At 36.3% G+C, this 16,062-nt stretch overlaps 1 protein-coding gene across 2 annotated transcripts in view; it reads right to left on the bottom strand.

Annotated features, from left to right (window-relative positions):
• Window positions 1-16,062, bottom strand: part of TASP1 (taspase 1) — a 226,737-nt gene that overhangs the window by 184,715 nt on the left and 25,960 nt on the right. For both annotated transcript variants that reach the window (XM_060186473.1, XM_060186476.1), the window contains exon 4: window positions 15,684-15,790. In XM_060186473.1, coding sequence (XP_060042456.1) covers window positions 15,684-15,790 — 107 coding nt within the window. The remainder of the gene's footprint in view (window positions 1-15,683; window positions 15,791-16,062) is intronic.

Raw genomic sequence — 16,062 nt, 5'->3', positions numbered from 1 at the left:
TATCTCTTCTCTCTCCCTTCCATCTCCCCTCTCCTTCTACCCTCCTCTTTTCCTTTCTATGCCCCCTTTCCCTTTTAATTTCTCTCTCTATCCAATAAAATCAAAATAAAATATACAAATTCCACCTCTTCTGTGAAAGCTACCATGAGAAATTTAGTGTACATACAGTGTTTTTTCAATCCCACTAATTTCTATAACACTCAATTGAAGGTTGGTTTCATTCTTTCATAACAAATAGTGATTTCTCCCTTATTACTTAACTCTGCTGGAAAAAAAATATATGGCAGTTGGGAGTTAAAGATGCCATAGGCTCTGTTAACTCCTAAATCCTACTTTAAAATCGTATGAGTGAAACCATACAGTAGTTGTCTTTCATCTCTTATTTGCTAAGTGTAATCACCTCCAGTTCCATCCATTTTGTCCTAAACAGATTTTTAGTGAATCTAATTGGGTAGAGAATTTCCTGAATAATTTTGTTCTCTAAACACAGTTTGACTGCCTTATGAAATGATTCTCTGTAGTAAATAGACTTTTATTTATTTGATCATTCAAATTTCCACACATGTAACACATAAGAAAACTATGGTAAGATGGTGGTGAAACAACATATTCATCTTAGCATGTTTTCAATAGTAAATATGCTGCTTGCAGTATTTGTTTGGTTATTTCTTGTTTACCACTTTTCACTTGATTGAATACTTTTGTTATATTAAAAAAAAAAAAAAAAAGATGGAGGGGGCTGAGCAGTAGCAAATCGGGTTACACACATGGCACAAGGACCAGCTCAAGGATCCCAGTTCAAGCACCTGGCTCCCCACCTGGAGGTGGGTCGCTTCACATGCGGTGAAGCAGGTCTGCAGGTGTGTATCTTTCTCTTCCTTCTCTCTGTCTTTCCCTCCTCTCTCGCTTTCTCTCCATCCTATCCAACAGCAATAACAATAATGGCAACAAAAATGGAAAAAATGGACTCCAGCAGCAGTGGATTCATAGTGCAGGCACCGAGCCCCAGCGACAACCCTGAAGGCAAAAGAAAGAAGAAAAAAATGCACATAAAGAATATTCAGTAAATGCTTGCTGGTAAAAATGTAGGCAGCAAAAGAAAAATAGGCACCAGGGAAGAAAAAAAAAAGGCCATGAGGCCATGACCTCTTATGGAAACACCATTCAAAACCTCAAGGTGATCATGGGTGAGTTCCTCATAGCTCAGACTACCTAGATCAGTGGATCAATGAAAATGAAGAACTGCTTATTCCTTGGTCAAATTATCCAAAATGTTCAAAGAAGAGATGAGAAGCATTAGCTTATAAGCAAAAATGCTCTTAATACAGGGGCAGCAAGTACAAGCATCCGCTTCATAAATTTGTCTGAACCTACATGGAAACCCTCATTTTCATTCTGTAAGACCCCTCCCTATAGGAAAACTAAAGAAATGGTAGAAAATGGGTAGGAATTGTTTCTGTGGTTGATTAAGCTGCTGCTGCTGCTTTTTTTTTTTTTTTAACTTTAAAGGGGTCTGGAAGGTCACACAGTGAATAAGGCATTGGACTCTCAAATATGAGGCCCCAAGTTCCATGCCCGGCTTTGTATATGCCAGAGTACTGAGTGAGAGGGATAAAGAATAGGAAAGCTTCCAATGGAGGGGAGAGGATAGGATACAGAACTCTGGTGATAGAAATTGCATGGAATTGTACCCATTAACTTACATTCTTGTTATTCAAATCACTAATAAAAAATAAATTTCAAAAAATTAAATAAATCTTTAAAAAAAAATAACTCTAGAAGTATCTTTTAAATGGACATTTTTTTCCTGAATAGCAAGAAAGGTGCTCAATTTTCTCTAGATGAGTATGCCCCCTTGTGGGCGCTTCTTGACTCACCTCTTTGAAATGGTCCTTTTGACATTGTGGAGTGTTTCTAAGATATGATATCCAGTCACTACTTCATTTACATACATAGTATCTCTACCATATTGAATGAGTAGAGTCATTATCACGTAGTAATCACCCTTATCTCATTATATGACCAGACATACTCTTAGTGTTAAAACTGAGGCATAGTTTGAAAATATGTATGCTTGGGACATTAAAAATAAGCTGAAACTCATCTTTAACACTTAGAATTAAAGAAAATGGCATGTTTCTCTTTCTCAAGATAGACATTAGAATCAGAAACTATATATATTTACATCAATAATGTTAACTGAGTAAGGATACTTTTTCTAGAGCTGTAATAAGGATTAAAAAAAAAACCAAAATGCCCATTACATAATCCATATACACAAATATGATATAAAAACCACACACCAGGCATGGGTAGATAGCATAATGGTTATGCAAATAGATTCTCATGCCTGAGGCTCTGAAGTCCTATGTTCAATCCCCTGTACCACCATAAGCCAGGGCTGAAAAGTGCTCTGGTAAAATCATCATCATCATCATCATTATAAAAAAACATACACCAATAACAAAGTGTCAAATATGAAGAGAAGCTATTTACCTTAACAGACACTTCCTGAATGCACATCACATTTACTATATAAATAAAGAAATGTATTCTGATGTCAGTAGCATTAGAACCAGTCCTTAAAGGAGATTTAGATTACAATTACAATAGAGAAATGGTTGGCATTTCATTATTACCTGTCAGTAAGAAGGATAGCATAGTGACTATCCGAGGTTTCAGGTTCAAATATGACAGCACCATAAGCCAGAGCTGAGCAGTGTTCTGGTTAAAAAAACAATAATAGGGAGTCGGGCGGTAGTGCAGCAGGTTAAGCGCACGTGACTCAAAGCGCAAGGACTGGCATAAAGATCCGGTTCGAGCCCCTGGCTCCCCACCTGCAGGAGAGTTGCTTCACAGGTGGTGAAGCAGGTCTGCAAGTGTTTATCTTTCTCTCCCCATCTCTGTCTTCCCCTCCTCTCTCCATTTCTCTTTGTCCTATCTAACAACGACGACATCAATATCAACAGCAATAAGTACAACAATAAAACAGTAAGAGCAACAAAAGGGAATAAATATTTTTAAATTATTTAAAATTTAAATAATGGTAATAATAATTAACTAAAATATATTATTATTAGCTATTATGTATCCCATGAACGAAGAGATATAAGCAAAGAATCATAAGCAAATTCATGGAAAGCCGAATAGAGAACTATATGTGAAGCTGCTGGAAAAACAGTTCAACTGACAGAAGCAGAATTTTCATTTGTAAGGTTCCAGTTAGATCCCCAATACTGCATGCACCAGCATGGTGCTCTAACTCTCACACACACTCTCGCCCCCCAACCCACCATGTGAAATGCTTTCTCTCATATGTAATATGTAATTTAATTTTTAAAATAAATATATTTGGAAGAGGAAGAAAATAAAAATATGGTCCAGGCGATGGCACATCTGGTTAAGTACACACATTACAGTGCACAAGGACCCAGGTTCAAGTCCCTGGTCCCCACCTGCAGGGGGAAAACTTCATGAATGGTGGAGCAGAGCGGCAAGTGTCTCTCTGTCTCTTCCCCCTCACTTTCTACCCCCCCTCAATTTCTCTCTGACTCTATCTAATAATAAATAAATAATTTTTTAAAAAAAGAAAAGAAAAATTGGTTAGCATCAGTTTTCAAGGGGTTTTATAAACTTTGGCTAAAAAGCTTGTTCAGATCTAAAGATAGTATTGAAGATTCTCCAAAAAGAGCAACAAGACCAATGCAAGTATTTACAGGATAACATATATTGGGAAAAGAGATGATCTTGAAAAAGGAATAGAGAAAAACTAGAACTAGGGAAAACAATAATGAATATATTGCAACTGTTCCATCATCAGGGGTGAAAATAATCACTTGATAGTGCTAAATGTAACCCCCAAAACTACATGTATTTATTGAACACATTATATGCCAAGCTGAAAGCCATGGCATACACCTAAAAAAGCTATTGATACCTGTTCTCCTGGAACCTGCTCTCTAATGAAAGAGTAAATTGCCAAACACGGCTACACAGGCTCCTGTGCTACATATGAGTAGACAATGGGGTTTACAGTTAAAGGCACTTCAACATTTTTTCCATATTTAGCAACTACTCTTTTCCCTGATCCAGCTTTCTAATCCTATTCCCAACTATGACACCATCTTGCCAGACAATACTTTTAGCTAACTTTGCATGTTAACTGTTGGATCAGGCAAAATTTAGTGAAGTCATGGGCCCCTTGGAATATACCTAATATAGACTTCCTAGCTTCTTACACGATGAAAATCCCAAATCTCATCTGCTATATTCTTACCTTTAGGTTCCTGATTATTAAACCACTTGTTCTACTTTATATCTTAATGTTTTTCAGCTACCAAGTTGCAGATGCTACTACCATGACACCAACCTGACTTTCCTGGGCCAATTACCCCACAAAATGTGTCCTGGAACCCCACTTCCCCAGAGCCCTAGCCCACTAGGGAAAGATAGAAAAAAGCTGGGGGGTATGGATCGACCAGCAGAGAAGCAATTACAGAAGCCAGACCTTCCACCTTCTGCTCTCCATAAAGTTCTCTGGTCCATACTCCCAGAGGAATAAAGAATAAAGAAACTTCCAGTAGAGGGGATAGGATACAGAATTCTGGTGGAGGGAATTGTTTGGAATTGTATCCCTCTTATACCACAATCTTGTCAATCATTATTAAGTCACTAATCAAATAAAATTTAAAAAGAGTGCCAAATAACATACAAATAGAAAGGTAACTGGAACATCATGATAGCCTAAAATGAGAAGTGGAAGAAAGGAGAAACAATATTCCCAAGATATGGAATCATACAAAGCAGTTGTGCAGTGGTACACTCAGTTAAATGCATGTTACCATGCCTTGGGAACCCAGGTTAAAGCCCCTGGCCCCCACCTGCAGGAGGGAAGCGTTTCCTGAGCAGCAAAGAAGTGTTTCAAGTATCTCTTTTTTCTCTCTCCTTCTCCACTACCCTCTCAAATTTCTCTTTCTTCTGTCAGATAAAAAGAGGGGGGAGGGGGGATATGGCAGCTAAGAGCAGTGTATTCACCATGCAGGTACCAATCCCAATTGATTATACTGGCATCAAGAAAAAATAAACACTATACACACAAAGGCCTTGACTCAGAATATTGGCAAACAATGTTGCTCAAGTGAGAGTGAGAAAGCCAAAAGATAGAAAGAAAAACTGACATCTGCTCCTTTAATAGGTTCTATGTACTCTGTTGAAAAGCCTATACTTTATTCTTAAAAGCAGCTGAAAGTGACTAAAGAATTTAAACAGGGTCATGGCAAAATCAAGTTGTACTTTTAAATAACTCCAGAATGCTGTATATAGAACTGACTGAAGGGGCAACGGTTGTGAGCAGATGTGTCAGAATGCCATTCTAGGAATTATGACGCTTGATGTAAGACATGTTGTGCTTGTTTCTAAATGGATGAGGAAATGAAAATATATAAGAAGAAATTGGGATAGTCTGGGATATAGCAACGGACTGGGCCTAGAGTCCCTAGTCTCATTCACTCTATTCCTACTCTGGTTTCTATTTATTAAACATTTTATCCTTTCTATCTTATTGCCTTTCAGCCACCAAGTTGTAGATACTATTATAATCCTATCCTCACGTCCTTGGGCAGATGACCTTACCAATGTGTCCTGAAGCCTCACCTCTCCAGAGATCTACCCTACTAGAGAAAGATAGAAACAGGCCAGGGGTATAGTAGACCTGCCAATGTCCATGTCCAGCAGAGAAGCAATTACAGAAGCCAGAAATCCTTCTTTTTGTACCCCAAAAAGAATTTTTGGATTGCTAAAAAAAGGGGGGGTTCTAGGGAACAATGACCAGAAGGGTCAGAAGAATCCCAATGGAACCCAGAATACTTGTGACGAGGGAACTTTGTCTTTATAGCATCACTGAAAAGGAAGTGAGTCTGGAAAACAACAGAGGAAGTCAGATATTGTTTTTTTATCTGAGAGGGAAGAGGAAAGAGAAAGGATACTCAGAAATAGTAATAGGGGCCCGGGTGGTGGCACACTTGGTTGAGTGCATGTGTTACAATGCACAAGGACCCAGGTTCAAGCCCCCAGTCCCCACCTGTAGGGCAAAAGATTCATGAGTGGTGAATCAGGGCTGCAGGTGTCTCTCTGTCGCTCTCTCTCTCTCCCTATCATCCCTTTCCCTCTCAATATCTGGCTTTCTCTATCCAATAAATAAATAAAGGTAATAAATTTTTTTTTAAAAAGTGTAGCTACGTCATAAAAAAAATAGTAGTAATAGTTGTAGGTATGGCTTAGAAAGGAAATGAAGGCAGGGCCATAGAAGTGACCCCAATCTTGGGTCTTGAATGCTAAATAGTTTTGGTATACAACTGTTTTTCTAAAATCTACTAGCCTGAATAGAGAAGTGACCCAACCAAATTTTTTTCCAACCAAGTTTTTAAAGACTCAGATAGCTTTCACTGAACCTAATTAAGCACTGGCTCTTATTTTTTACCCTTAAAATATTCTTCTTACTGGTGTTTCCATGTATGCATATGTATGTGTTCATATACACATTTGTCTTGTCATCTACTGACTTATTTTTCTGGTCTTATTAGTTGTATATGTGTCAACATAACTAAATGACAGACCAACTCACATCATTAGTGCACAGTAATATCATACAAGAACAACTTTAAAGTAATGACTTAGAATATGATGGTGTTCCTTATCCAGCTTTCTAGGACTTTTTCCAGCCATGACATCATCTCCCCAGACAATAAATTGGGTTCACCTACATATCAGAGGTCAGGCTCAGACAAAAACTAACAAAGTTATGGGCCCTTTGCAATATACCTAAGATAGACCTACTAGCTATTTCCAAAACGAAACCCCAAATATTCATCTGCAATATTCTAGCCTTTAGGTTCATGATTAATCAACTATTTGTATGGCTTTATATGTTAACTCTTTTTCAGCCACCAGGTTCCAGATGCTACCATGATATGATGTCAACAGGACTTCCCTGGGCAGACGACTCCACCCATGTATTCTGGAGCCCCACTTCCTCAGAGCCCAGCCCCACTAGGGAAAGAGAGAAGCAGGCTGGGGGTATGGATCAATCTGTCAATGCCCATGATCAGCGGGGAAACAATTACAGAAGCCAGGCCTTCCACCTTCTGCATCCCACAATGACCTTGGGTCCATACTCCCAGAGGGTTAAAGAATAGAAAAGCTATCAGGGGAGGGGATGGGATACAGAGCTCAGGTGGTGGGAACTGTACCCCTCTTATTCTATGGTCTTGTCAGTGTTTCCATCTTATAAATAAATTAAAAGAAAAAAGAGTATGTTATTACAAAGCAAAACTTGAGCTGGGATTGGTATATTGCTCCAAAGTAAAGTACTCTTGGTAGGGAGTGGTGGGGGGTTGGTGGGGGAGTGGTAGGAAGGGGCTTTTCAGTTCCTGGTGCATGATGGTGGAGGAGAACCTAGGTGAGGAGTCAGTTTTTTGCAGAAAACAGAAATTCTATACATGTACCAATGTACACAGGTTGACTATAAGCTATTAATCCCCCCAATAAAAAAAGTATATCAGGGGGCCGGGTGGTGGCACACATGCTAAAGTGCACAAGGACCCAGGTTCGAGCCCCCGGTCCCCACCTGCAGGGGAAAAGCTTCACAAGTGGTGAAGTAGGGTTGCAGGTGTCTCTCTATCTCTCTCCCTCTCTATCACCCCCTTCCTTAGCAATGTGTATAGCCTGAGTAAATGCCCAATGAGATTCCTCCTAGGAAATGCTATAGTATGGTTACTTCTACATTATATAAAAATCAGCTGAAACTATTCCAATGATAATGAAGAAAAAATTCATTTCTCTACTATTTCCACCGATTCTGTTGAACAGTAAAACTTCAAAAAGGATCTACAGAGCTTAATACTAAATACTCGTCGAACACTGAAAGTTAGGGACTTACAAAGTTGACAATATCTTATGTTAACTTATAACTTATCCCAGGAAAACCACAAGTAACTTCCAAATAAAATTAAAACAGCAACTAAGATTTGTTAGCATTGAGCCAGGCAGTGTTACACTTGGTTGAGCACTTATGCTTCCAAGTTCAAGGGCCAGGGTTCAAGCTCCAGTCCCCACCTGCGGGGGGGGGGGGGGGGGGGTTGAGGGGGATGACTCACAAGAGGTAAAGTGGTGCTTTAGGTCAGTTGGTCTCTCTCTCTCTCTCTCTCTCTCTCTCCCCCTTTCTCTTCAATTTCTCTGTCCTATCAAATAAAAGACAATTTTTAAATAAATAAAAATATTTGTGAATAAGGATTTCTCACCTCAAATATTATGTACCTGATAACTTTTAAGACTCATAAATTTAAGATATGACTTGGTACGGATTAAAGAAAAACATGGGAAGAAATCCACCCTATCAAATATGTATGTGAAAACTTGATGCTTTTCTTAAAGCATAACAAACCTACTGCGATTATCCAGATACCAAGGGTTGAAAGTTCTAGGATAAGATAATTGATGAATTGACAAAGTACTAGAAATCACAGTTGTTTAAAAACTCTTCATTAAATTATACTATAAGAGAAAGTTCATCATCAGGTTTAGTAAACCATAAAAATTGTAGTAGCAATCTAATATATGTTTAGTTAAGTTATTGACGTCAGTAACTACTAACTACTGATTTATTTACATGTGAAAATATACATATTAATTCTGTACATTTATACAGTAATCAAGACAGTCTCATATGAGGCAAATGTAACTTTCAATACATTACAACTCAATAAAATAATTTTAAACAAGATAAATTGGATAAATTTTTAGTTATATGAAAAATTTAAGTATGTACAGTAACTTACTCTGTGTAAAAGGTAGTAAAAAAAAGACTATTATCTCTGTTTACTAGTATACCTACATACTAACTACCCTTTTTTCGGTCATATTAGGGGTTGCTTGTTCTGGACCAACTTTTTCAGAAAGAGAGAGGGAGAAAAGAAAAGGCATCATAGCACCAAAGTTAACCCAGTGCAGTAGACTAACCATCTTAAGAACTATAACAAAACTCCAGTCTAGCAAATTTCTAGAAAAAACTAATTCCTTCTTCTCCTGCACACAAAATTCAGAGTCATGTACACAAGTCCAATAGAACAATCTGAGGAAAACATGTTGTATTCTGTTCATTTATATTCTTTGATGTTAGCCTACCTCTCACCCAAATAAATACAGTGATTTAGTATGATACAGTTAAGCGTTTATATAATAATTTCAAGATGGTGGATAAAAGAGAAAAATGTTACCCACAATATACTTCAAAAGAATAGAATATATTTATATGAAGTGCACAAAGCAAGGCCCAACATTTCCTTTCTGAAACATGTGGCCAATTTGATGTCCCTATGTGGTGACTAAAGAAAACAAAATTAAAAGTTGTAGCATCTCTTTGAATGCTTTTGAGTGGTTTTGAACACACAACAATAGATGGAGCGTTGCAAAATTTTCTAAACTTATTCATTAGAATGAAAGATAGTCATACAATGGAAAAGGTCTGATTATCTTTCATTTCACTACCCAATATAAGTACTGCTTAACCCAAAAATAAAACCAGTGAAATTAATAGAAAACGTAAATTACTTTGTAAATGTGGTGAGGAGGCAAAGAATTTCTATATATATTCAACTGTAAAATCTGTTATTAAAGAAAAGGACATGAAAACTATTTCAACAATATGCTTGTGAAAATGAAGAAGATAAAAAGGCTTAAAACATCAAAAATGTTGAGATCAAACAATACCCCCCAACCTCTTTTAATAGTCTAAAAATAAAAGAGTCCCTTCCAATAACATGAAGGGCTAGCTGTTTGAAATTGATATTTATAAAAATCTATATTATAGTGTGCATTGAATCAGTTTGTTTTCTTGATCTATGCATCTCCCCTTTGTTGCAACTCTTTCAGTCAAATATAACTCACTGAGTCCTGTCATTTAAGCTAAAAACAACTGACCAATGAACTAGACACGTCATTCCAAAAGAAGTTACCATTTTCAAATATGATATTAGCACCAGCACAACTAACTACCTCTTTTTTTTTTGTATGGAAACAAAGTAAAATGTAAAATATGAATTTAAAACATATTAACTACCTTGCCACACAGAACACAAAATGAGAATCGATGGCAAAATCTCAAGGAAGATACAGATACCAATTTGCGGGAATTACAAAGGATGAAGGAGTGCGCTGAACTGCACATGAATAATGTTATCAGGAAAACTGAGACTGAACGAAATTCCACAGGACAAACAGTCCATTTCTCTATTAAGAAAAAAATAGTTCTCATTTTTGCCTAATTCTGATTTACACAAATTTTAGTTACTACAATTTAGTTAAATAATACCAGTTGCTCCAACAACCTGGCATAAATTTCAATTATCATGATATATTAGCCAAAGTAATTGCTTAAGGTAAACATTTCACTGCTAGCTCTTCAATTCATAGATTACTGCCTAAACATCAAACACCTATCATAATTGGTAACCAATCATTTCATTTCTTTCAGAGTCTGTCAATGATGGGTCATTGTGCACAGGTAGCAAAACATGTTGCCAATTAATTTCTTTGTTTCCCAGTGATAAATCCATTTCACATCCTTCAAAATTCAATAATCAAAAGAAGAAGTTGCATTGGGCTCCTGATGCATGATGGTGGAAAAGGGCCTATGTTGGAGGTTAGAGTATTCTGCCTCTCATGAGGAGATGAGAAATTGTACCTATGTGTCATCAACTGTAAACCATTAATCACCCCCCCAAAAAAAATTTTTTTAAAGAAAGAGAAACATGGTCAACAAAGACAAAAAGCAAAGCAAACAAAAGTGACAGTAGTGAAATTCAAATAAAAAATTAAGGTCAGTACAAAAAAAATGGTTGTGAGGTGTTTGATACTGTCATCATTCATCTGAGAGGAATTTAGTAAAGATGAACTTATCAACATAAAAAAGGAATGTGGTTGAAGATATCCCACAGGAAGTAACACTGACAAAAAAGAACTTGAAATTCTGGGAAATAATTTACAACATAGGAAGAGCAAAGGATAAAATACTGAAAGCTGATCTAAAATTTGAAAAGGAGTCTGACAATTCATTGTTTATTTTTTGTTATAACTACATGATTATTATATGGCAAGAAGGCAACTGTTCAAGCCACTCTTAGTAAAACTTTCTCTTTTTTAATTTTTTATTTACAACATTTATTTATTTATTGGATAGACACAGCCAGAAATTGAGAGGGAAGGGGAGATAGAGAGAGAGACAGAGAGACACCTGCAGCCCTGCTTCACCACTCGTGAAGCTTTCCCCATACAGGTGGGGACCAGGGGATTGAACCTGGGTCCTTGCATATTATAACATGTGTGTTCAACCAGGTGCGCCACCACCTGGCCCCTAGTAATAACCTTTCTTTACACAGAAACGAACATTTTATCTATGCATGTAATATTTTAATGTATGAAATACTAGTTTTACTGTTTGCTTGTTTCTGTATACATTTATAACCAGTAGTCTGTCGTGTTTTGACAAAAATGTTTAAAGGTCATAAAACAAGTGTGATTGTTTACTATTAAAACCCCTTTGCAGTTTCAGCTTACACAATCATTTTAAAGGCCCAGAATCACCTTACAAGTGCATATATAGTAAGGGAAAGAGCCCACACCGAGGAATAAAATATTGAACTATCAGAAGAGCTATGATGTATTTTGTTTTGCATATATATATGTATGTATGTATATGTAATACAGAATTACATGTCAACAGGAGTTTAAATCCACACCATTCCCACCATCAGATTTCTGAATCTTCAGTCTCCTCACTGCAACCTACCACATTTTCCCTAAGGTTGTAAACACGGGCCAACCATCATCTCTACAACTGTGTCCACATTTATTCATAACTGCCCCCTTTTTATTCTGATTCAATCCTCCCTCCAAGCCACTCATGACAACATAACTACCTCCATGTGTCCCTCTTTTTCCTTCTCTTTCTCTGGGTGCTAATGGAACTGGAGTTCAGAGCCCTTTTATCTTCATCCTATCACTTTTCCCCTGCTGGGAATATGGATCAAGGTTGTTCTGGGGAAGAAGAAGGTGCATATTTTATATATTTATTTATTTTACCAGAGCAGTGCTCAGCTCTGGTTTATGGTGGTGCAAGGGATTGAATCTGGAACTTTGGAGCCTCAGGCACAAGAGTCTCTTTGCATAATCATTACGCTCTCTACCCTCTATTTTTATTTTTCTATGCAAAATGTGTCATGACTTTTCTGAAAACCCAACAGATAGTATACAACTACTATTTTTTAATTACACAGTAACATAAATTGTGATCTTTTCCTTCTCCAGCATGCCTTTACCTTATATCATAATAAAAGTAAAAAAAGATGCCATTAACTTATGAACATTACTAAGAACATAAAAATCCTTATATTTAATAGTATATTTTAAAATTCATATACCCTAAAAATAAAGGCAAAAAATATTTTTATTTATGTGTATATTATCTGCTTAATCCTATCTTGATTTGTTGTAACAAAAGACATGTTTACTACAGAAAGATATGATAAAATATTATCTCAACATATAAGAGAATCATTCTTTTCTCCCTCTTTTGACAACAAAACCATTATCTTGTGTGAGAAGACATCTTGAATTCCCAAGTAGCAAACCATGAGTTATCAGATAGTTATCAGTCCAATCCACTGAATTCCCTAAATTCTCTTGCAGCAGAGACTAGTCATGTAACCAAATTATGCCTCTTCTGCACTATGCCCTAAAAAAAAGTTAAGGAGAAATTCAATGAGAATAATTCTAGGATAAGGTTGCATTCCATATTTTTAAAAGTAACAGACATATCTGGCACTAGTCTACCCACTGTTTCCCCACTGCCTCACCTTGAATGTAGATGTGTTATCAAAAAAAATTAAAGGAGGTTTAATAATTCATAGAGTGAAAGATAAGAGAAAAGAGCTGAAGAGATTCCCAAATATGTTGAATTTAGCATCAGTGGAAGCCTAAACTAATGTCGAAGCAACAAATCAACCTAAAACTAATTACAAGGCAAAGAGTTAGGAAGCAGGAAGCAGGGGAACAAATGTGTTTTGCTTAAGCCCAAGGCAGATTTTCTTCATTCGCAGGCAAAAACCTTTCATGGATTAACCATTCTTATTTTAGACTAAGTCAAATGAAAACTTTAAATGGCAAAAGACTAAAGGAAAAAAAACACTTATTTGTCGTGGTAGTAAACTGATCATGATTTTCTTACTTTTATATTTTATTTCTACTAAAATTGTGATACCTGCACAATCAATTTTTAACTTTAAAAACTTATTTATTCTACTTATACTCCTTTCAAGACAATATTTATTATCCTTCAACACCAAGTAACAAAAGTAATGTGAACATTAGGAAAGCTACCACCCTATACTTCTTATTATATTTACATACCCAACTTACAACTTCTTTTATGGAGCCACAACAAACAGCAGTACCAAGCCATAATCAATGCTGGCTAACCAAAACTATGCTGAAAATATATACACAGGGCAGAAAGAAATAAACTAAATATAAGTCAATTTAAAAAATACCTATTTGTCCTTTCCTGTTGTATAGCTAAAAACTTATCATACTTCCTTTTAAAAATTGTAATTTTCTGCCCCATCTGCCCCATTCATTATCTACTGGCCTTTCTTTCTGGGAGCATGTTTTATTATCTTTACTATGACAGATAACACCAACCAAAGGTATGCAAGAAACATTATAAAACAAAGCCAAAGAAGATAGGGACTGAATCCTAGCCTTTTTTATAGGACAGTATCAAATGGTTTTTTACACAGTAAGAATTTTACACAGTAAAATTCCTATATTCTAAATGTTAGACATATTTCTCTGGGGACAGCAATGGTGCACTTGATTAACTATACATATTACAAAGTACAAGAACCTAGGTTCAAGAACTCAGCCCCAACCTACAGCGGAGAAGCTTCAATGAGCAGTGAAACAGTGCTACAGGGGTCTCTTTCTCTCTCCCTCATTATCTTCCCTTCCATTCTCAATTTTTCTCTGTCCTACCAAATAAAATAATTTTTTAAAATATTTTAAAATACCTTTGTCACTTTATAAAAATAACTTTTCAAATTTTATGTTTATATAGTAAATATAAGAGAGAAATTCACCTGAGAAAGACAACAGATCACCACACATGTAGCACTGAGGATCAAATCCAGGAACCTCAGGAATCTTAAGTTCAGTAGCTGGGTCATCATTTAAAGTTTCTAAAATATTTCACTTAAATTATACCTGGTTTAGATATGTCCACTCACCATTACCTACCTCTCTTTCTCCAGCATAAGGTTACAACCAGGATAACTAACACAGGCAATATTTTCTTTAAGCTGAGTAACATTAAAAAAACTAAGGTCACAATTTCAAAGACTATGATGTTGACTTCATGATTCACAGGGTACTTGAACATCCATCATCACCTTTGCTCCTCTTAACATTATGTTATGGAAGTAGAAGGAAAATAGAGCATTTGTGTGTTATATTACTCACTGAATTCACAGACTCTTACTAACAATGACACAGTCCCTTTTTCCCATACCTCTTTCTTATCTCTCCATGGCAAAACTATTCAGATATCTCTAGTCATGGTCTGCCTGATAACCCATTCCTAAGTGAGATCATCTTGTCATGTGTATTTATATTTTTATACTATCTCATAGCTCCTGGTATAGTGGGAACCAGGTTTGAATCTGGATTGCACACATGGTAACATACATGTCCTATATTCCTCTTAATGCCAATAATTTCCTAATAAAATCCTCCTCCAGACCTACCTATAAGCTTCTGAGGCATATAACTAACCCTACGGTTAATTTCCGCCCACCCCCACCCCCCACCCCCGCCATGTCAAGGTTTTTATTGAAAGTCCTCTTAACCACTGTGAATGACAGTTCAAGTTTTTCAAAAGTTCGGTAATCTCAGGGTGAAGAGAATCATTTCAAAAGAATACATAATTTAAACATTTTCTTTTATTTAAGATGCAAAGGTTCATTCACTAACAAAATGTTTATATAAAGCTAAAATCTAAATCCAACTGGATACTGTGCTGCTTTGCCATATGCGTGACTTATGTCTGAGACAAGCCCCCACCACATTGAAGGAAGCTTCCATGCTATGGTTCTTACCCTCCACCTCTACCACTCCCATCTTTCATTCGTGTGTGTGTGTGTGTGTGTGTGTGTACACATACACATATATACCCAAAATCTTTTCACCTTTTCTTTGAAGTGTGAACCCACCAATAAATGTTTCATTTTATCATTTTTATATAAATTGTACTCAATTGTCCCAAAATTTCAAGTTCCATATTATCTAAAACAGAAAAAGAACATCAAAGGACTAGTTAAATTAAATCAATTAAAGCACTCGGAATGTAGACTGCTTCTAGACTTTTATTATTGTCCCCAATCTTTTAGAGCTGACCTTCCCTATTTAATTCCGCAAGGTTTTTTTTCTAAATCAATTCTGCCTTTTCAAGTTAGTTTTCAAACATACAGCACTCTTGGCCATTAGAACAACTTCGCATTTTTAAACTCCATACTCATCAGTTTGTGAAGCAATGATTTATATGTTAATAATAATTAATATTGCAAACACCTTCTGACCTTTTCACTTGATTGTCTTCTTTTCTTTAGTTGAATAAAATCTGTTTCCACCCTTTCTGCCAGCTCTAGTTTCCTCTTGTTTCTTTTAAATGCAGCTAAACTGAATCCTATAAAAGACATATTAAAAATAGCATTTGAAAAATATTAGGGTGATAAGGCAAATAATACATTCTGAAGACTCCTCTCAAGACAAAGTCCTCAAAAACACTGATAAAAGATACATAAGTTTTTTTCAGTGCATACTGAGGCAGTAGGAGAGTAAAATAAACTAAGATTTAAAAAAAAAAAAAAGTGGCACCGTGGACAAAGCATTGAACTCAAGCATGAGGTCCTGAGTTCAATCCCCGGCAGCACATGTACCAGAGTAATATCTGGTCCT

Source organism: Erinaceus europaeus, chromosome 1 (genome assembly GCF_950295315.1).
Source record: "Erinaceus europaeus chromosome 1, mEriEur2.1, whole genome shotgun sequence".
Lineage (NCBI taxonomy): Eukaryota > Metazoa > Chordata > Mammalia > Eulipotyphla > Erinaceidae > Erinaceus > Erinaceus europaeus.
The sequence above is the reverse complement of the archived record's forward strand: the minus strand, read 5'-3'. Positions and strand labels throughout refer to the sequence as shown.